This window comes from Ochotona curzoniae, unplaced genomic scaffold (genome assembly GCF_017591425.1).
Source record: "Ochotona curzoniae isolate NIBS_2020 unplaced genomic scaffold, NIBS_Ocur_1.0 scaffold_4506, whole genome shotgun sequence".
In the NCBI taxonomy this organism is placed as follows: Eukaryota; Metazoa; Chordata; class Mammalia; order Lagomorpha; family Ochotonidae; genus Ochotona; species Ochotona curzoniae.
In genome coordinates, this window is record NW_024467119.1 from 16,837,463 (window position 1) to 16,858,595 (window position 21,133).

At 40.4% G+C, this 21,133-nt stretch overlaps 1 protein-coding gene across 1 annotated transcript in view; it reads left to right on the forward strand.

The window, feature by feature from the left end:
• The window catches only part of SLC4A4 (solute carrier family 4 member 4), a 331,827-nt gene that overhangs the window by 177,260 nt on the left and 133,434 nt on the right, over positions 1-21,133 (forward strand). The window contains exon 8 of the mRNA XM_040966902.1: positions 18,578-18,654. Within this exon, the coding sequence (XP_040822836.1) occupies positions 18,578-18,654 (77 nt within the window). The remainder of the gene's footprint in view (positions 1-18,577; positions 18,655-21,133) is intronic.

The window sequence follows — 21,133 nt, forward strand, 5'->3', positions numbered from 1 at the left end:
TCTTGTGTACATTCCATTTCCAAGATTGGCTGTGTTACCACGTACTCAGAAGGTGGAGATTCAGAAATACTTTGTGGGCAGCCGAAATGACTGTCACCCAATCACACCAGGAATCTGATGCCCTTATGTTGGATTGTGCTCTTCTTGACAAGACTGAGAACAATGCAAAGCTGGCCAAAGCAGCGGGCAGAAAAATCTTATGGATGGAGGAGGAGGAATTGTCTTGTAAGGGAAGGCCTAGTGGGACTGTGGTTTTATAGGAACTTCTGAGGTAGATGAGCTTAATTTAAATCTAATGGAAGCTTTCATGTAAATATGTGGAAAAGCATTCTTGGTAGAACAGTGTCTGGATTAAATTAATGGAGACAACTGAAGATCTAACTACTTGAATTACTGTGTCTGCATTTGTGAGTGCAAGAGACAGGAGGAGAAGCAAATGCGATGTTCTGGTTGTGGATATCCATTTCAAAGTTAATGATGAAATTTCTGCTTGGCAACAAACAGTAGAATTTTACTTTGATGATAATTGCTGGCAGAATCTTCAAAAAATAGGGCTTTTCTTCTGTGGTGAGTAGAATATTCATGGTGTTTAGAGTTATTCTGGGAATTCCTACCTCAGTTCTGTTGCTCCTGATACACCCTCCAACTCAGTGTATTGCCCCCTGTCTCCTACTCAGCCTGAAAATCGTCCATGGTGCCTGAAGGACCTTTAAGCTTCAGAGCACATCACTGTGTCCATTCAAAGACCTTTGGCCACAACTCTGCCATTTCCAAGCTAAAGCTCAGACTGATTTTCTTTTCTTTTTTTATGAATTACATTGCGTTATGTGACACAGTGTTATGGGCACTGGGATTCCCCCCACCCCTCCCTGAACCCTCTCCCCATGTTGGATTTCTCCACCTTGCTGCGTTACCACAGTTCAAATTCAGTTGAGGTTCTTTCATTGGAAGTATTTACCAAGCATAAAGTCCAGCGTCTTATTGTCTCAGTTGGTTTAACGATTTCTTGGTGAGACCGTCTCTGGTCTGAAGGTAAAGCCAGCAAAGTATCATCCCAATCAATTAAAGCCCTGACATAAGATCAACAACTATTTACAACCTTATGGCATTAATTGACATGGTATTGATTAACAATATGTTAATAGGAAAATGCAGGTTCTTAACTACATCCTGTGACTTCTTCATAGATGTTTCGATTTGGTTTATATTCAACTGGATTCCATACACCTCAAAATGGCTATAGATTACTATTCAGCTGTGTCGTCTATTTTCATTTTAGTATTTAGCTGTTTATAGTGTTGAAGCATGATTTTGCTGAACTTGGTTGTTTTTCGGATGGTCTGAACTGTCAGCCTGATTTTCTAAGATGAAGTTGAAGTTCTGTGTCTGTGAGATCAATTCTTTTTTCTGCCTGAGTACCTAATCATTTTTTTTTTCTTTTTTAGCATTCTCATCCTTGTATCACAAGCTTTTGTAATTTGGATTTTCAAGTGCTTAGATTTAGTGCTTTTCCATCTATGCTTTCTCATGCTTTTCCAGTTGCCCCCAGGCAATTCTTGAAGCTGATGCTTCTGTAGCACACTTGCATTTCATGGACTGCCTCCCCTGTCCCACAGTAGGGTCTCTCCCTCATTTAGGATCTCATAAGCCAACTCCCTGCCTCCACCGATTTAATATTACACATAGTAGAAATACGTTTTTCCTTAGTTGTTGGCTGAGTACCTAAAGAATGTGAGTCACATCTGATTTATCTTGGTGTAGCCAATGTCCAACATAATGCTACATACGCAGTAGATGTTCCATAAATGTTGGACCACACAGATTCATTTTGTATTTTGGCCCCAATACATTGGTGTGGAAAGCAAGTAAGAGGAAATGATATGTGTTGCATCTGCTTAACTGGTCTGGGTAATGTACATTAGCTTAAGAGAAGCCTCCTCTACGACAGGTAGCTCCCCATCTGCTGCCGATTGTTGGGGAAAACACGTTGTGGAAGGAATGATGAATCATTTCTTAAATTCATCTAGGTTTTCTTATTATTGGTTGTGTGGGGAGCTGTGATTGAGCCATACGCATTTGTTAATGGGGACTGTTTTGGATGAAGCTTTGATTTGTTCATTATCCGTGGCTTACCATAGTATGTGGCACACAGATATGTCATTCACTGAGTCAATGAACATTCAACCTGAAAGTGAGAGAAAACGTGAGGTAACAGGAAAGCACGGAAAAGAAACTAGGTTTTTATTCTTAAACATAGTGAGGCTTCTCTCTTCAAAGTAGTTTTATCCCCAGTCATTTTATTCTCAGCTTATTTGAAAGGGAGAAAGAGACAGACATATCTTCCATGTGCTGTTTCACTCTGCAAATGTATGCTGTGGTATAATCTGGACCAGGCTACAGTCAGCAGCCCAGAACTCAGCCTGTGTCTTTCACATCTGTGAAAGAGACTCAAGTTCTTGAACTATCATCTGCTGCCTTCCAGGGAACACATGTACAGGAAGCAGGGCTTGTCTTAAATGTCGGCATTCTGATGTGATTGTGGAAAGCTGACTGCTGTGCCAAATGCCTGTCTCTAGGAGTAATTCGTCTGAATGTTTCCTAGCCGGCCTTCACAGAGCCCCTCAACTCAGGAGCATTGACACCCCGGGGAAGCTCTGCTCTTCTGGGGCTGCTGTTAACTATAAAGTTTGAGGAGTAGATTCCGTGGCCACAGCTCTCTGATCATGATCAGACTAACCAGAACTGAGATGTTGCATCCAGGCCATGGCTGACTGTTCAGCCATCATATTTTCAGTTCAGCTCCCAGCAAATAGTTCTGTGACTTGAGCATCACTGACTGGTTTTGGGAGAAGGCGCTGGAGCAGTTTTCAGGGGACTTACACACGTTCCAGCTATCCCTCTTCCTGGGCCCATTTGCGAACTCTACTTATTTGCTCCCTTGTGCTTAACTGTGACCACACAACTTGCTTTGACCATGGAAATATGAGCAGATGTTCTAGTTCTTTCCCAGGGGAGCAATGAGAGGCAGTGTACGCCTTGTAGTTTTGTTTCCTCCAAGCCAGTGGTGGTCTAAAGGACAACGTCTTCCTGCTTGTGAGTCCTAGCCTAAGGACAGAGCAGCAGAACCAAACCATCCTCCCTCTGTGTGGTAATGATCGTGACTGACAGGAAATCACTGTTGTTTTTGCCATAAGGACCTGAAGTCATTATACAATTATAAACTCGCCTCTCTGATGGGGGGCTGTTTGAGATACCCAGGAAGTGGATGAACCAGGATTTGAACTCAAGTGTGTAAGCTGCAGATGCTAGGTTTCCTTCTCATTCTTCTCTCTGCTATTCATTTTTGCTACTCTCAGCCCCACATTTAGTCACAGATGCTGTGCTTGTCTGCTAGCCAGAAGTGGAATTACCGAGGCTTCTCAATGAGAAGCAACAAGTCAGCATTCACATGCATCATTTTCTGAGATGGTTCTCTGTTCGCAGGCCCATTCTTATCAGCCCCAGGGCTCAGCACACAGACTATGATGGCCATGATTAGCTCTTGGCTGAAAGAACCGTACACGCAGAAACATTCTGCCAGTGGTAACCATGGTTACAAATCAAAATAGTCTTATTAGGTGGATATAATGGAGAACTAATATCAGCATCATCCTTTTTGAGGAGGAAGAACAGGATAAATCTAATTACAATGAGAAGCGCTTCTGCTCAGTAAATTCTTGCTTTAAAAGACCCTTCTTCTAGACCACATTTAAACTGTGCCTTGGATTTTAGGAACTGTTTCAAAGTTGAATCATTTTGCCAATTTTCAAAGGCTGTCTTGAGATGATTTGAGTCTGAGTTTCCGGGATATGCCTAGAACCTACCAGAAAATGGGAGTTCCGTAAGCCATTGAGGTGGCTGCTGTTATTTTTAATAGTGTCCGTGATAGTTGTGACTTGTCTTTGGAAGAGTGATTATCCGGAGCCTGCATCTGGAGGAAACCTTTCCCCTCCTGTGGTGACAGTTTCATTATGTCCGGTTACAGTGGGAGTTTTACAGTGTTGTATTCATTCATTCATATTGTTCATTTACTCATTCATGTAAATGGATTTTGAGTATTGTTCTTTGTCTAGAGCTCAGCTAGGTACTGGAAATATACAAAGCATAAGGCAGACAGCGGCCGTCTCTCCAGAGAACATCCAAGAAAATGTTGTGGTCATTAAGGGAAGAATGGTGTTTATGATACACTGAGCTTACTCTGAGTGGGATGAGAAGTTCTTGGAGAGATGATTCGCATCTGAAGGAAGAGAATGAGAACTTAGAGAACTTCTAGGAGACCTACACCCAGCCAAAGGTGCAGTGATTAGAGGAATTAGAAAAAGGTGACTTAACTGGTCCATGAACTTCCCTAAATCCATGTGGAGGAACATAGGCTCTGCTTTGCTGCTTCAAAGAGGAAAGGGCTAGGGACCTGACACAGGAGCATTTTAGTGGCGAAAATATTTGCTTGACATTTCTAAAGATTTTGTGTAAGGAGTGAATATGATTTTTTTTTCAGGTCTATTGTTTTCTGGCAGGATCAGTGACCCGATCCAGATTTTAGTTTTCCTAGGTTCAAGCCGTTAAGCCCTATTGGTGAAGACATCCTTCCCTCCCTCTTGTGTCTGATGCAGGGTTTTCCCTACAACACAGCTTTGTTGACCAGCTTCTTGGGAGCAATGAGAACTTAAGGGGGCTAACTTTCCTGTACCCAAAAGTTGTAAAAGATAAAGTATACTTTTGAGAATTATTGGCTAATCTTAGAATCCAATGGGGCTTATAATATTTTTAAAATGACTAGTGGATATTAATATGCATTTAAATGAATGCCAAGTCCCATGGGTGCTTTGGTTGGGAAACTGAATGCAAACCATATATTTTCTGTTAGTCCATGCATATGTGACTGGGATATTTAGTTTTAACCATTTATATGAAAGAGCTTTGTTGTAGCAGCATTGGTGAGGTGACAAGTTTCCTGTCACCATTGTATATGTGTACACATTAGATTAGCTCTTCTAACATTATAGGAGAAAAACTGCTTCCATGAGAAGTTGGCTGGATGCTCTCCAGGAATCCTTTAAGGCTGAGGTACTGTGAACCATAATGATGATAACTTATCCTAACTTACCCAATCCTGTGGGGGTATCTACATTTACTAGACATACTGTAATAAGAGAAAACATGTAACTGAAAGAAGTCTGGTATAACTGTACTGGGGAAATTTTAAAGCGGGAGTTGTGATGCCGATTCATAGTATGCTTTATAGAGGAGTTTCTTTCTCATTCTCTCTTTTCCTTAGTTCAGCAGAAAATGACTTTTTTAGTAAATACTTTTGCCCACTGACTGAAGTAAACTTTAACTAGCATAACTGGGCCCAGTCAAACAGACCATGAGTTCCCCCCTTTCTTTTTTTTTTAAGGTTTGTTTATTTTTATTACAAAAAAAAGTCAGATATACAGAGAGGAGGAGAGTCAGACAGAAATATCTTCTGTCCAATGATTCACTCCCCGAGTAACTGCAATTGCTAGTGCTGTACCAATCTGAAGCCATGAGCCAGGAACCTCCTCCAGCTCTCCCATGTGGGTACAGGGTCCCAAGGCTTTGGGCCATTCTCCGCTCCTTTCCCAGGCCACAAGCATGGAGCTGGATGGGAAGTGGGGTTGTCGGGATTAGAACCTGCGGCCATGTGGGATCCCAGCACGTTTAAGGTGAGGACTTTAGCCGCCGCTAGGCCACCATGCTGGGCCAACCTACCTCCCTCCCTCCCCCGCCACCTCTTTCTTTATGGTGTTTCAAATATATTACCATTGTCCTTTTTTCCCACCCAATTTATACTTAAAACTACTTTAATAGTAAACTTAGATATATGTATGTTTTTCACAACAGAAGGCCTAGTACTGAAATGTACCCAAGACCAGAGTATCCTAAAAAAAATGTTAGATTATCATTTGAGAACTTTGAATGCCTGTTATTTATATGCAGAAGTGAGTGAGGTGCATAGTGCACTAGATTCCTCCAGTCAGTAGTTATTCATGACCTGTAATGTCCCTGAGGTTTCTTTCTCTTGGAAGCTGGCTCTCGTTGGTTTGTCCATAGCTGCCAGGTACCCTCCATGTGATAGGTAACGGTGACACCTAGGCCCTGTTCTTCAATTCTTGGGTCAACCCAGATGATTTCGATGCCCACCTTGAAACGGTTCTTTGCGTTCCTCTCCCTAGCCTGGAAAATGTAGACTGGTGGATGGGTTATTGGATTCCACCTAGCTCAGTTTTCTAAGTAAGGGTCTTAGATTCAAACGGAATTTATGTCTGTGTGTGCAGGGCAATGGGAAAGAGAAAACTGGCATTTATTAGGAATATGAAAGCGGCACTTCCTTATAATTTTTTTTAATTTGATACTTTCAACAATCTTAAAAAGGTAATATTGCTCACAATTTATAATCTTCTCTTCCTCTGATTTTGTCTTCCTTCCATGATCATTTCTTGTTATGATGCTTTTTCTCTTTGTGGACCTGTTACGGGTTCCCCAGAGAGCTGTGAGCCTTCACCCTTACTCTCACTCCCCATCAGAAAAGTCATGGCCACGACTGTTAATGTCAGACACCTGTGTGTCACAGAGTTAGGTGGACTCACCCTTGGGACTTCTCAGGGGTGGACAGCTTGATGTGCCCTGTGAGGCCAGCGTCAAACCAGGACTGCAAGGTGTCAGTTTGGCATGAGCTTTTCAGTAGGGAAGTCCTGACCCCAGCTTAGTTCCCGTCAGAGCCCCACCCTGAGTAACTCGGGACTCTCTGGCATTCTCAGTGTTCTCACATCATCTGACTCTAAGTCTGACTTTGGCATAAAAACCTCTGCAAGGGGGAGGACATGAGTATATGAGCACAGGACCACAAGAGTTGTTCCCTGCCTTTGTTCTCTCTCAATTGCGCAGCGCTTTAACCTGACAGTCTTCAAGCCACTTGGATGAGAGGACCTTTGGGCTTGGAGGAGCTTGCACTTTCTTGGCTTGAGACTGCAGTGGAGATGGAGAGACCTGGTAGTCACTGAAATCTCAGTGTGTGTCTGCTGAACTGATGGACACGCAACAGGGCTTTGAGGAGTAACTATGCAAGGAAGCCAGTCTGACATTTCCCCAGGTCATGTTTTTTTCTTTAGCGGTCATATCAAAGTTTTATGTCTGTGTCTGTCTAAATCAATTTCCATATGTCTACCAATATGTTTGTTTGAAGATGCAGGTCAATGCTAAATGGCTTACTTTTCTGCATATATTCATGCTTTCCAGGTGTAAGATTTTTTAAAAGATTTGTTTATCTGAAATACGAAGTTACAGAAAAGGTAAGAGGAAGGGAGAGAGAGGAGAGGAGAGGAGAGGAGAGGAGAAGAGAGGAGAGGAGAGGAGAGGAGAGGAGAGGAGAGGAGAGGAGAGGAGAGGAGAGGAGAGGAGAGGAGAGGAGAGGAGAGGAGAGGGGAGAAGATTCCCATTCACTCTGCAGATAACCTCTGGATCAGGCGAAGCCAGGAGTCAGGAACTTCATCTGGGCCTTCCATGTAATTTTAGGGGCCTAAGTACTTCAGCCATCTTTCCACTGCTTTTCCCAAACGCATTAGTGGGGAACTGGACTGGAAGTGGAGAAGCATCAGTTCATGTGCATATGGATACCATCTTAACACCTGATAGGTCTACGTGCTGTGCCACACTACTGGCCCCTTTAGGTATAAGGGTTTTTGCTGACTAAAGCCATATATCAGAATCTTGGATAATTTAGAGAACATCTTCCAGAAAAATAGTTTTACTATAAGTCTTATAAATAGGATAAATAGTTATTTTATTGGGACCATGACAAACTGCTTAAAAGATTATTTGAAACTGTTTAAAAATTGATCTCTGTTGGTATTAGAATTTGATTTAATTATACCCTCCCCCAAGATTGACTACTAGTTAACATTTCATTTTCATTTTTAGTGTTTAGAAATAATAAAGTGGATTCAATGAAGAATTCTGGCAGGAGACCGTAGACATGTATATGTATATGTGCAGATGGCATGAGATGGTAAGATAGGACTTCTCATGCAGAATAAACCTCTGCCTCCTCTCCCTCTCAGGCCGCCCTTGTATCCAGCACTTCTCTTCTCAGTGATCTGTAAGGCTCATCTTGGTTTTATTCCCATGTAATTGCCTGCATATCTATATTATAAGCAGCCCATTTTGCTACTTCTGTTTCATCAGGTTTAGGTAGTATGTGTTATTCCTTGATTGAAAAATGCATTCCATTTGTATGCTCTTTTTTGCAAGTACACTTGCGTCTTGATCCTTAGTTCCACTGTTGGTTACTTTTGCACTTTGAGCAAACAGCCATGCTTTAATTGTACCTCTAAGTGTTGACATGATCTTCCAACCTCTTACCTTGCAGGAAAGGATGCAGCGTCCGTACCCTCCCTTCTCAGCCCCTCTCCTCTCTGCTTAGGCTTCCAGATCACTGCCATCAGTGCTTTTATCTCAGAAACGTCATGACTGCCTGGATTCACATTCTCGTCTCTGTCTATAAATAAATCCTGTGTTTTCTCTGTCAGTTGATTCTAATGTTGGAAATCCATAAACAGAATTTCTATGATCATGACTGTATGAATAGAACTCATTCTAAAACTGTGTCATGAGCTAGCTATAAGTACTATGTGTGTGTGTGTGTGTGTGTGTGTGTGTGTGTGTGTGTGTGTGTGTGTGTGTGTCTGGTTTTTCTTACAGCTAGAGTTTTAAATTGCGTTTAAACCATGGTCTGTTGTTACTATATTCTTGAGCTCTTTCCTTAGCTAAAGGATACTCATGAGCCTTGAACATCCCTGAATATCTGACCCTCCCCGTGGTCTCCCTTCCCTTCCATCTCCAGCCGCCCACATGAGACCCATTCTCATGGATCTGTGTGGCAGAGTGTGTATTCTGGCATTCATGCCACTGCTCTCCTGACTGCCAGAGTGTGTCTGTCGTTTGCTCAGCTGGTTTCTTCATTTTGCAAAAGCATTGCCAAGTAACTTGGTAAGAAAAGGTGTAATACATTCAAGGTTTTTGCCTTTGTGTGCGTACTTGGTTTTGGGGGAAGAGTGAGGGTAATTTTCTTTCTTTATTTCTCCCCTGGCCCCCATAACAGAATAATTATTTGAGATATATGGAGTTCTTGATGGAAAGCCTGATTCCATTGACTTCTGTTACTTCTGTGGGCAATTCCTCTTTCTCTTTCTAGATAGAAAATTTTACATTTTCCCCTCGTTCTTGGTGTTAAGAAGATTCACCGTGATTTATCAGCACATAGGGATGGTTTTTCTTTTTCTTATTTTTGGTGATTTTGTTTTATTTATTTTCACCTGGAGACCTAGTAATCTGAAGAAACATGTATTGTGGCTCTGAAATAGTCGGCTTGATAAAATTCTCTTCCCCATTTTCCTTGCTCTAGATTGGTGAGATACCGACCCTCGTGTATGTTCTTTTATTGTCTGACTGCTTATTTCCACTTGCATTTTGGAAAATTTTATTGTTTTACATCTCTTGTTTTCTCAAATAAATAGGTATTTGCAAGGCAGAGTTATCGAGAGAGGAGAGACAGCAGAGAAAGGTCTGCCATCCACTGTAACAAGTGGAACTGAGCTGGTCCTAAGTCGGACCCAGAAACTTCCAGCTCTCGTTCCTTTAGGCGCAGAGGCCCAAGGACCTGAGCCATCCTCCGCTACCCACCCAGGCCTTATGCAGGGAACTGGGGCAGAAGTGGAGCATCCAGAACATGAATCATTGCCCATTTGGGATTTCAGCGCAGCAAGCAAACAATTACTATGCTACACTACTGTACTGGCCCCTATTTTGCAACTTTCATGTGGAGAAGTTTTCTGTTTTTACCACCACCATATGAAACACATGATTATTTTAAGCATAGCTAGTTAAAGTAATTGTCCATTCTAATACCTTTATCCTGTACTATTTTTCACAGCATCCTGTCCTATGTTTTATAGATGTAGTACTACCTTCTTTAATTTTTCTATGGGTTGATAGGATTTCTATTTTGGCTTTTAAATTGTACTTTTTTATGAATGATTTTTCCTGTTTGTTTAGTTTTTCTGATGTATGTATGTTTCAGTCTTGGACTTCATCTACTAAACATTTAAGGGTCCACCATTGTACATATCCATTTGAGAAGAAGCATTTCCTTTAGAATGAGCAGGAAGCAGCATCCTTGGAATCTTCCAAATTTTAGAATCTCCAGGATTTCTCTGAGGGACAAGCATATGCAATAATTATCCTTCCCCTTTTTCTGTATGCCTCTTGAGCAAACAGGCATGCTATGAACTGGCCTTGAATGCTGGGTGTTCGTCTCCTGGCTTCTGGATGTTTCCATCTCTTTCCATCTGCACATTGCACTTGCCTCCAGGGTACTTGTTGTTTCCCATCATGAAGCTTCTGCAGAGTGGATCCTCCCTTTTTTGACTCCTTCTGTATGCATTTCACACTGCAGCTTCTGGCTGACACAAGCATGGTCAGCTTTGCTCGCCATGCTCCCTTCCTCTACCAGCACTTTGCATTGATTTCCTTTTAAACCTTTTCTGTTTTGAAAAAAAATTAATATATCATTTTAGCAAGTATGTAGACAGAGGAAGGTGAGGAGAGAGTGGGAGTTGGGGGAAAGGAGGATATGAATATCAATATACACTTAGAATTATATCTGTGAACTATATTAAATCTGTTAAAGTCTAATTAACTGTCTTTTCAATGTTAATGTAAATAGTAAGGAAATTAATTAGTGTGAATAAAAATATCCATGAAAAGCACACGGCTATTGACTAACTCATATCCAGTTTACTAAGCATTCTTAAAATATTTTAGATGTGGACATTTTGTCAAATCAGATAATCCTTCAAGTGAAGCTTCATAATATCTAGGATCTGTTATCTAAATATAGATGCAGGAGTGTAGGCCACACTTAACAAGTCAGATCCTGATGCATGTCTTGGGAATGATGTGGCTGCAGGTACCTCCAGAAATGCCTCTTTGACTTGAGGACGGTTAGTGAAAAGCACTTTGGGTCAGTGCCTATTTGGAATGAAGACAGCAAAATGCTCTTGTACTTTATCCTATTCTGCCATTGATGGGTCTTTCCCATTTACCATTTTGCTATAGAGCACAGACTTGCTGAAGTTACCGTTCTTTTTTCCACCTATTTTATATGTTTACACCTTCATATTTTGGGTGGAATAATTTCTATTTGTCATTTTATATTGTTTGCGTGTTTTCTACATGGCTAGCTGTACAGATGAATGCCATACGTGTGTGAGCAGGAAAGAGAATCCCACATACTGCAATTGTAAGGTTCCATGTTTCTCTGATGTGCTTTATAGGTATTTTTCTTCTTAGGAGATTTTCCAAGCTTGTGTGTTTTGGAATTCTTCCTTGGCTGACTAGAGTTTATATGTTTTATTTGCTTATTATTTTCCAGAATACAATTTTTTAGGTATGTGGGATTATATGGTTTTTTTTTAAAGATTTATTTTTATTATTTTTTCATTGGAAAGGCGGATATAAGAGAGGAGAGACAGAGAGGAAGATCTTCCGTCCGATGATTCACTCCCCAAGTGAGCGCAACGGGCCGATACTATGCCGGTCTGAAGCCAGGAGCCTCTTCCGGGTCTCCCACATGGGTGCAGGGTCCCAAAGCTTTGGGCCGTCCTCGACTGCTTTCCCAGGCCACAGGCAGGGAGCTGGATGGGAAGCGGGGCTGCCGGGATAGAACCGGCGCCCATATGGGATCCCGGGCGTGCAAGGTGAGGACCTTAACCACTTGCGCCACCGCGCCGGGCCCGGATTATATGTTTTTTAAATGTGTGTATAAGAAAGAGCAAGACATGCTTTAAATCATATTAAACTGTGTATTTGAGATCGTTCTGAAAATTGAATAACCAGAGTGCTGTTATTAGCACGAGGGTTACCTTGAAGTGCAGCATTTTTCGTTTGTTGGTGGAAATTTAAGAGAATGATAAGAAATGAATCTTGTCTATTTGACAATGAAATATCCAAGACCTAGAGCCTAGCACGATAGCTCAGTGGCTAAATCCTCTTCTTGCATAGGCGCTGGTTCATGTCCCAGTTGCTCCACTTCCCATCCAGTTCCCTGCAAGTGGCCTGGGAAGCAGTAGAGGATGACCCAATGTCTTGGGACCCTACATCCATGTAGGAACCTGGAAGAATCCCCTGGTCCCTAGCTTTGGATTGGCTCATTTCTGGCTGTTACAACCTCTTGGGGAGTGAACCATTGGACAGAATATATTTCTCTCTGTTTCTCCTTCTCTCTGTAAATCTGTCTTTCCAATAAAAAATAAATCTTTTTTTAAAAAAGGAAATGTCTAGTACCTAATATTGACTCCCTCGGAGTAATCAGAAAAGTAAGCAACTAAACAAGAATGGGAGATCAAGAAAGTTGAGGTTTGATAGTTTATCAAAGGGAATATACACTGCAGAAGCAGAGTAATAGAGAACAATCTATAGGTAAACATGTATATACATGTATTATGATAAATGACCTCTATAATGGAAACTAGCATACCACAGAGTGAAGATTTATACCATACACATCTCTAAAAGGACAGAAGGATACTGGACTTTCTACCGTCGCTTGTGTCACCTATAGTGTCCTGATACACTCATAGAGCCGAATATTGGACTTGTGACTGTTGCTGAAGGACTGTACTATCGTAATAATATGGTAGAAAACAGAGGGATGGAGAATGGAAAAGGAGGAAGGAGAAATAGAGGGGAAATCCCTATACCTATAAAACTGTACCAGGGAAAAATAACAATTTTTTAAAAAAGAATAAAAAGAATAGTGTCTGTGGCCCTCATTGATACAGAATTTATTATGCTGTGATCTGATCTTTGCACACATCCACTTCTCTATGTAACAATGTTGTTTTCCATTGTCTTTGTCCTGTATGTTAGCAGTGACTTTACGTTTTGGCTAAAACTCATACATATACTTTAATGGTCACCTGGGTGTCTTGATGGCATCTTCTTACCAGCATGAATGCTCCACTTTCCAAGCCAAGTCACATGGTTATTTCACTCCCCTCTCTTCTCTATCCCAGGGTCCTCCTTTGTTGCAGCCAAGGTCCTGGCATAATGCCTCATTTCTGCTCCCTCCTCACTTCTTGATTCTTGCTTTACAAGGGATGACTCTTCCTTCCTCTGCATTGATTCTTACTTCTGTTTCCATTGCTGCCTGAAAGCTTTTGGCTGCTTTGGCAGAGCCTGTCCATCCTGTTAGTCCTGGGCCAGCTACAGACTTCTTCCTTATTTACACTAAGTTTTCCAAGTCTGAGACCTTTAGAAAGTGCTATCTTTCATGCAGTAGTGTTTCTAGTGGTAACTCCAAATAGAGTGAAATGATACCCAGTTACTATTATTCATTCACAAGTATTTATTAAGTGCCAATAATGCCAAGCTTTGAGGCTGTAGATTTGAACAAGACAAACTAAAGGACTTGGCTCTGGGCTACTGGAGTTTGCAATACATTAAACCGTGACTGGCAACCAAGAAAAAGTCCTCTAAGTAAAAACAATTAAAACAGATAAAAATACCCCAAGTGAATTTTCCATAGTTATGAAATCCTTTCAAAGGGCTGCTTCTGATTGATGGTATCTATATCTTTCATTAGCCTGCTGTTTGTACTTTTTTTTTTTTAATAATTCTGTATTTTGTTGGGTAGTAGGGAATGGGAATGAGTTGGGGTCTTAATGAAGTGCATATTTCGTGGCTGTTTTTGGTTTAAGAAAAAAAAAACGGCTCTTGATAACCTGTGTCCATGCAAAGGTAGAAACCTGATGTGACAAAATTCCAAGCCTAGTTTCAGCCATCTCTTCTTCACATCCTCAGTCAAGCTTACTAAATGTCCCAAGTTACTTATTGTCCTTGCTTTATTATATTCCTGTTTGACTACATTGCAGTTGAAATAACAAGCTTGAAATATGGAAAACCTATGGAAATAATGGATACTTGCCTGTGTCTGTTATGGATTTTTATAGGCACTTGACTATGGCTGTGAATTGGGAGGTTCAGAAGCAAGCGGCGTTATTCTTTTATAATAGTATTGCTGCTGCTTTTAGCATCCTTTTTCTTAGTTACCGAGCTGTAGTTTGGGGCTGCTGTTTAATAACAGTGGCAGAGTGATTTCATTCAGTATTTTCTGTATTCTTTATGAAAGTAAAAAAGAAACACATACAATATCTTTGAGAAAAAGTCATTTGGAAACCAGGATCATAACTGCCTTAAATATCTTAGCCTTGTGACTCTGCACATAGTTGGCATGGAAATAGAGAATATTTGTCATTGATTGGTTGTTTCATTTTTCCCTTCATTAGACATGATGAAATATATGGGTTTACACCATGTAGACCAGTTTCCTTCTCAGCAACATTGCCGTTGCTGTTAAGAGATCCAGGTGGGGACTGAAATTGTGACACAGTGGGATAAACTGCCGCTTCTGACACTGGCACCCAATGTTGGAGCACCTTCATGTCCTGGCCACTCCGCTTTGAATATGACTTCCTGCCCATGCTTCGTGGAAGGCAGCAGATAGATGATGGCCCAGATCTTTGGACCCTGCCAGCCATTTGTGAAGTGAATCTCAGATGACATTCTTGATTCTCGGTGTTGCTTTTGGCTTGGCCTAGCCCTGGCTGCTGAGTCATTTGGAAAGTGACCTAGCAGAAGGAAGATTCTTTCTTTTCCCCTCTCTTCCTCTCTCCCTCTGTCACTGTTTCAATAAAAATATATACAGCTAATACACCTTTAAAAAAGAGATTCATTTTTACATACAGTACAGTCTTACCATTTGCTGTGTGATTATGAACTTAACACTTTAAAGTTCATTTTTATTCATAAAATGGTAATAATAATGCTAATGATAATTTCACACTGTTGGTGTGAGAGTTAAATACGATAACGTAAATTAAAGTACCCAATAAAAAAGATCAATTGGCTCTTTCTCTTGTATATATACAAGTTACAGTAGGTTTTCTTTGCCAACATGTAATAGTGGAGATTGCTAATGAGTCAGTCGGGCACAGGGTAGATTAGCGTGCGTTATTCTGAAAATGTGTTGTTAGCTTTATGGTCTCAAGGACTGAAAACACAGCAACCTATACTGACACCCTGACTGGCTTAAATGACTGTAATATGTAAATTACTTCTGTTCTTTATGCTAAAAAGGTCTCTATTCCTAAGAGTGACATGCAATGCATTTTATGGACCACATAATCTTTGCTTTAGCTTATGCCTAAGTTCCATCTTGGCTCATCATGGAGATGTGAGGTCAGAGGGAAGTCTGTCGACATTCCTATTATATATAGGTTTACATTTTTCTCTAGGTACACATTTGCATATCAGCCTCTGCCTGTGTCATACTGTCTCCTCTCCTCTTTTAATTGTATCTAATAGATGTAATTGCAAAGGACTTTGCTCATTGCCACATGTGTGCTAAAGAATAACGATGATTTTCAAATTTAGTACAGAATTTAATTAATTTTTATGGAAACAGTTTGTACCTGCCAAGTGGGTACTTTGAAAATGAAATTGTTTTGGATTGTGTGAAACTGCCTGAAAATGTGCTTCTTTAAAGCTTCTTTTTTGCTTTTGGCCGGAAAACAGTGATATGGAAACTATGAGTTCGCATTTGAAGCTGGTTCTTCTTCTCTTTTCTTCCTCCTTTTTCATCAAACTTAAGGAGAGAAAGATTTATTGTATTACGAACAATCATGAGGTATTTTTATGGCCAAGAATTTAGATGGAAAGCGCCTACCAAGAGTAGTGAACTGCCACTGCCCCAGGAAGTGACATACCATAGGGCACCTTATATTTTATCTTCTTCATACAAGGCATGTTTTCTGATAGGCATCTCATTCTTATATTAAAACTCTAACTAGAAAACACTGGTTTACTCTGTGTGTCTTATTGCACGTCTAGTGGAAAATAATCACAGTTGCCATTGTGAAGGGCTTGTTGTGTTATAGGAACCCAGGTTACCTAAAGTGGCACACATAAATCCTAAGTACCACATGTTTATGAATTTGGTTCAGTCTGTGAAGGTTCAAAGGAAAAACCAAATATGATGTTTTTGTAGGTGAATGTAGTGAGGATGCTAATTTAATTGTTTGCTTGATTTCAGAGCTGTAGCTTGGAGGGTAAAGATACCAGAATCACCCCTTTGGCTGTTCCAACTTATATGTTCTATGTCCAACTCAGACTCTGACTGGAACGCAGTGTAGAGTAACTAGTTGATATAATGCACCGATTTCCAGCGTTAGTTATACTTCAGAATAACTTTGACGGTTTGTTGAAGCCCACATTGCTAACCCCTACACCTGAGATTTTGAGTTGATTTGGGGTGAGTTGCATACATATGGGTCTGTGACAAACAGCTGGGTGGTTAAGATGCTGCAGGACTGTGTTTGGGAGCCAGTTACTGAACACTTGGGAAAAGTGGTAGGGAATGAATGTGAAATGTTTTCTAGTGAGGAAGCTGGGAAAAGCCTGAAAAAATACTCATGAACATGCTCAGTTACTTGGAAATGTTTACTTCAGGGGTCCTACAGTTTATGAACAAGTTCAGTTTTGGTGAAGCTGTTAATATTAATTACTTGTATTGATGAGAATCAGAATAGATTTCTTTCCTGCCCAAATTCGCGTTGGACCTTTGCCGCCTTCTTCATGCAGATTGCCATACTCTACCCTCCTGCAGGAAGGATGAGCATAATGAGATAGTATAGGAGATTTCTTGGAAAATGTCTCTCCCCGGCCGTGGTCATCATTGTAATAAAACTCTTATTTAATTGACTTCTACCAGTTCAAGTTTGTATAGCAGCAGAGATAGTAATTGGAGTGATATCTGTCTTTTCAGTATTTGTGAAGAGTTTCTAATGCTAGTCAATATGATTAGCCTATTGTCAAGGAACTACTTTCAAATAATTTGGCACTAAAAAGTATATGCAATTGATTTTTTCTTCAGGAGTCATTATTCATGTATTGGAGCTGGTATTAACTTGTTTTATAATGAGAATTCCTAGGCTTTCTTGTTTTCAGATTTTAGTATTTGAGTTTCTTTCACCATTTCAGGCAAAACTTCCACCCAGTTACTGCAAATAACCGATTTGGTCCTTAATATAAAGGAAAATATTACATCTACTCATTCTCTCCTACTTTTAATCTGAGCGTTATTTGGGGACAATCATGTTTGTACCTAGTGTTTTTTATACTGAGTCAACACTTGAAATCTAACTTACAGTTCAAAGCTGACATTGTGGCTTTCAAAGAGGTTTAATTCTGCTCATAAAGCAGTTTTTCAGATGTTAGTTTCTTTTAAATAATGCCCTGTGCTCAGATTTTCCTAGAATAAAACATCCTACCAGGTAGAGGATTTAAGAGATCTAGGCCATGCTTATTCAATGAAATGCAGCAGAGTGGAAAAATACCCTGTCTTGCTAACTCAAGAAAAACATGGGTTTTTTTCTGATCTAGTTGTTAAAGGCCATTTTATTATTTGAAGAGCTGCTGTTATATAGACATTAACTTGCCAGGGATAGATCTTAGTCTTTGGCAAAAAAGTATGTGCTGAAGTTTCTATCTAAAGGAGTTAAAGTATGAAATATAAAGAATGATTTGGACACAAACATGCAGCTGTGTTCAGACATCAATCCTGCTTTTCAACCCTTGTCCTCTAGCCTTGGAGGTCCACCTGAGTCAGGTCACTAAGGATTAATGATGAATGCACTACTCAGCACTGTCAGAGGATGGGTCAAGCACCCTGGTTTGAAAAGTTACCTTTTTGCTTAGGAAGTGGAGAATTGCCTGTGCAACTGCAGAAAGTTGAGTGTTCTGTTGATTTCAAAGGCTAGACTTGAAAATTGTCTTAGCTCTTCTAAGTGTCTCCTCTATTCCTGCACAGCACTGCTTGAAATGGTGGGATAGATGTAAATGAATTTTACCAATAGCTTCTGTGTTGCCAGGGAGATTGGTTCCCAAGGGGGTATTCCTGATGCAATAAATTTATCCTTTGACTTGAAGAGATTTGTTTAAAAAGAAAAACCAGCCATTCTTTTTTGAGTCTGGTAAATGGGATTGTACAGAACTGATGTGAAATACTACTTTGAGGCAAAAAATGTGAATTCTAAGTAAAATACCTGCTAAACTTGATAAACATGTTAGCCAGAGCAGGGAAGGCAGGTGGTTTTTCCTCACTGATGACCGTAGCAAAAAGTAGAATAAATTTACTTTAATGCTTATTCTTTTGTAAGTTTCTTTTAAAGTTTAATGTAACTTAAAATGGAGCCAGGCAACTAAACTTAAACAGAGCATTTGAGAATTTTGCAAACTTTCCGTTGAACTGTGTGTGTATTCCAGCCTGGACTCTGGCTAATGTGGCGCAGGTGTCAGCACCATGCTTCACCGTCATCAACCTAGGTGTAGGAAGCAGGCAATCCAAGCCTTTGTGTTTGGGAGAAGGAATCTCTAAGTACCACTCATTTGTATTTTCCAGGTAGCCCAGCCATGACTCATAGGAATCTGACCTCCTCCAGCCTGAATGACATCTCTGACAAACCAGAAAAGGACCAGGTAAGCAAAGAATTTTTGCCTGTTTTGAAGACAAAGATTGAACGTGCATGCAGAGGTGCTGAGAATGGATCAGCAGTGCTGTTTGCCTCACTTAGTATGATGTGCAGGTGAGCACTGGCACTGTGGCCAAAGGAAGATGAGGCAGAGTGTGAATGGATCTGCACTGAGAGGAGCTGGAGATCTTGACTCTTCCCTATTTCAATGCATTCACCAGGACAGCTTCAATCCTGGAGCTCCGGTTGTCCCTGCCATAAAATGACAGCCATCTCAGAATCCTGTGGCGGTTAGTAAGATAATTTGTGAAAAGAATGTTTTGGTAGCTTTAAAGGGCTATGGCATGCTCGCAATTGCTTATTATAGGGCCTAAATAAGGCAAAAGTAATGAGAGTCATCTCACTTGCCATAAATTTTTATCTTAAAACATAGTAAGTGACCTATTTGCAACAAGGAGCAACTAAGTTTTTAATTTCTATTTTTCTTCTTTTGAAAATAATATTGTACGAACTAGGACATTTATTTCATATCTGTGGAAGGAGATTATATCTCAATAACATGGCATATGGACAATTTTCAAAATATACCTCTTAAAAGAAACCCCGCATTTTCAAATAAATAAAGTCACAGGTATTTCAAATGATAGAAATCCTGGCCTGTTTACACCGGGCTACATGGGAGGCAGCATACTGGGGAGAGCTAGGAAAACAAAATATGGAAACCTGGCCTATGGAAGTTATTTCAAAACTGATCAGTGGTGTGGTGAGAGGCACCTGATTTCTTGTGAATAGAAACAGTAATACAAAACCCACCTTGGAAAACCAAGTTTCTCACTTTTTATTTTGTCCTTTGATGCAACAGTATGGCTCTGGTTGGCTTCATCCGTGGCTTGCTGATTACATACCGCTTGCATGATCTTGTCCTTCCTCGCTACCTTTTGGGATTTGTCTCTACCCCTTTGAAGATCCCATTTGTCCAAGCTTGGTTCTTTCAAAGTCGTTTTGATGGAATTCTTCCGTAAGTGGTAGCTCTTGTGATGACCGGAGCTTATAGAATTTGATGAATTCTCAGAAGTATGGGAAAGATGACATTGAGTTCTTTCCTGTGTAATGGTTCATGGGTTCTTTCCCCTTTCTCTTTCTCACCATTACTACTCTGGGACCTTGATCATGTTGGATCTGAATTTCTGGAAAATCCTTTAAAACGATACTCTCTCTCACTTTTTTTTATCAATTAAATATACTTTTTGTATTATAGCCCTCATTGTCCATTCTGGATTAAAAGCTTATAGTGGGATTCTTCAAACGTTAGGCTCAGAAATCCTTACATGACTTTTAAGATCCTCTGAAATCCAGTGTTATTCCTTTCCTTTCATTTATTTATTTGTGTTCCTCAGAAGCTAGATTGATTGTGTTGATTAGGAATAATGAGTTTCCTCCCCTTTCATTCTGAGATTAACCCTGAAATTCTTGAGCTGCTCTTCCTTCAAGTGCCAGTGTGCATTGCTTTCTTTCCTTACATCTTCTTGCTTCTTGGAATGATCAGGGAGAGGATCATTTAAATAATGCATATGTGCGAAGGTGCATACAGAGTGGAAAAGATCCCAAGCCACGACAATTATCCTGATAGCTTCTTTTCACATTGCAGTTCCATTCTGTAATTACTAAGCAATGCTAATTATTTATGATATTAGAAATATGTCTTGATGCTAAATAAGACAGTGTATTGGTTAAGATGAGGAATCTCTAATTGATAGACTTGTATGAAGGTTATTTATTTACTTACTTTTACTTATTTGTAATACAGAGAAACAGACACTGAAACAGAGTGAGACCTCCAATCTCGGGTTTATTATCCAAATGCCTGCAGTAGCCAGGGCTGGACCAGATAAAAGCCCAAAGCCCCTACTCTGCTTAGCTCCATCAGGTTGGCCCCATGAACAGCAGGGAGTCCTCACTGTTGCCTGCCAAGGAGTGCATTAGCAAGAAGCTCATAGGTAGTGGAGGAAGTGGAACTGGAATTCCAACACAGCCGCTCTGATAGGGCTTGCAGGTGTGTCATGGTGACTTAACTCACTGAGCTAGTTTCCGTTCATGGTTGACAGACTGTTGGAGGAAGCCTTTTTTTGGGGACAGCTCTCTTCCAGGAAGGAATTTGCTGTTCAACAGTTGGTAAATACTGGGTTAAAGAAATGTCTTACTTTCTTGAATCTCTTCACATTGGACATATTCAGAAGTTCAGTGACTTAAGATCCGTTTGCACACAATTTTCATTACAGCAGCAGAAAGCATGCTGAGATATTGTGATTTGGGGATGTGGCCTTTGCCACAAAGCTGGTGTGATTGGAGTCCTTACAAACAGACTCTTCAAATGCCTTTCACTAGAATTGTATAGTCACCAACTTCATGGGTCAGATAAAGCCAGCCATATTTAGCTCTAGAATTTTATTCTTTGGATTTTCAAATGAAGGTTAGCAAATATGTCA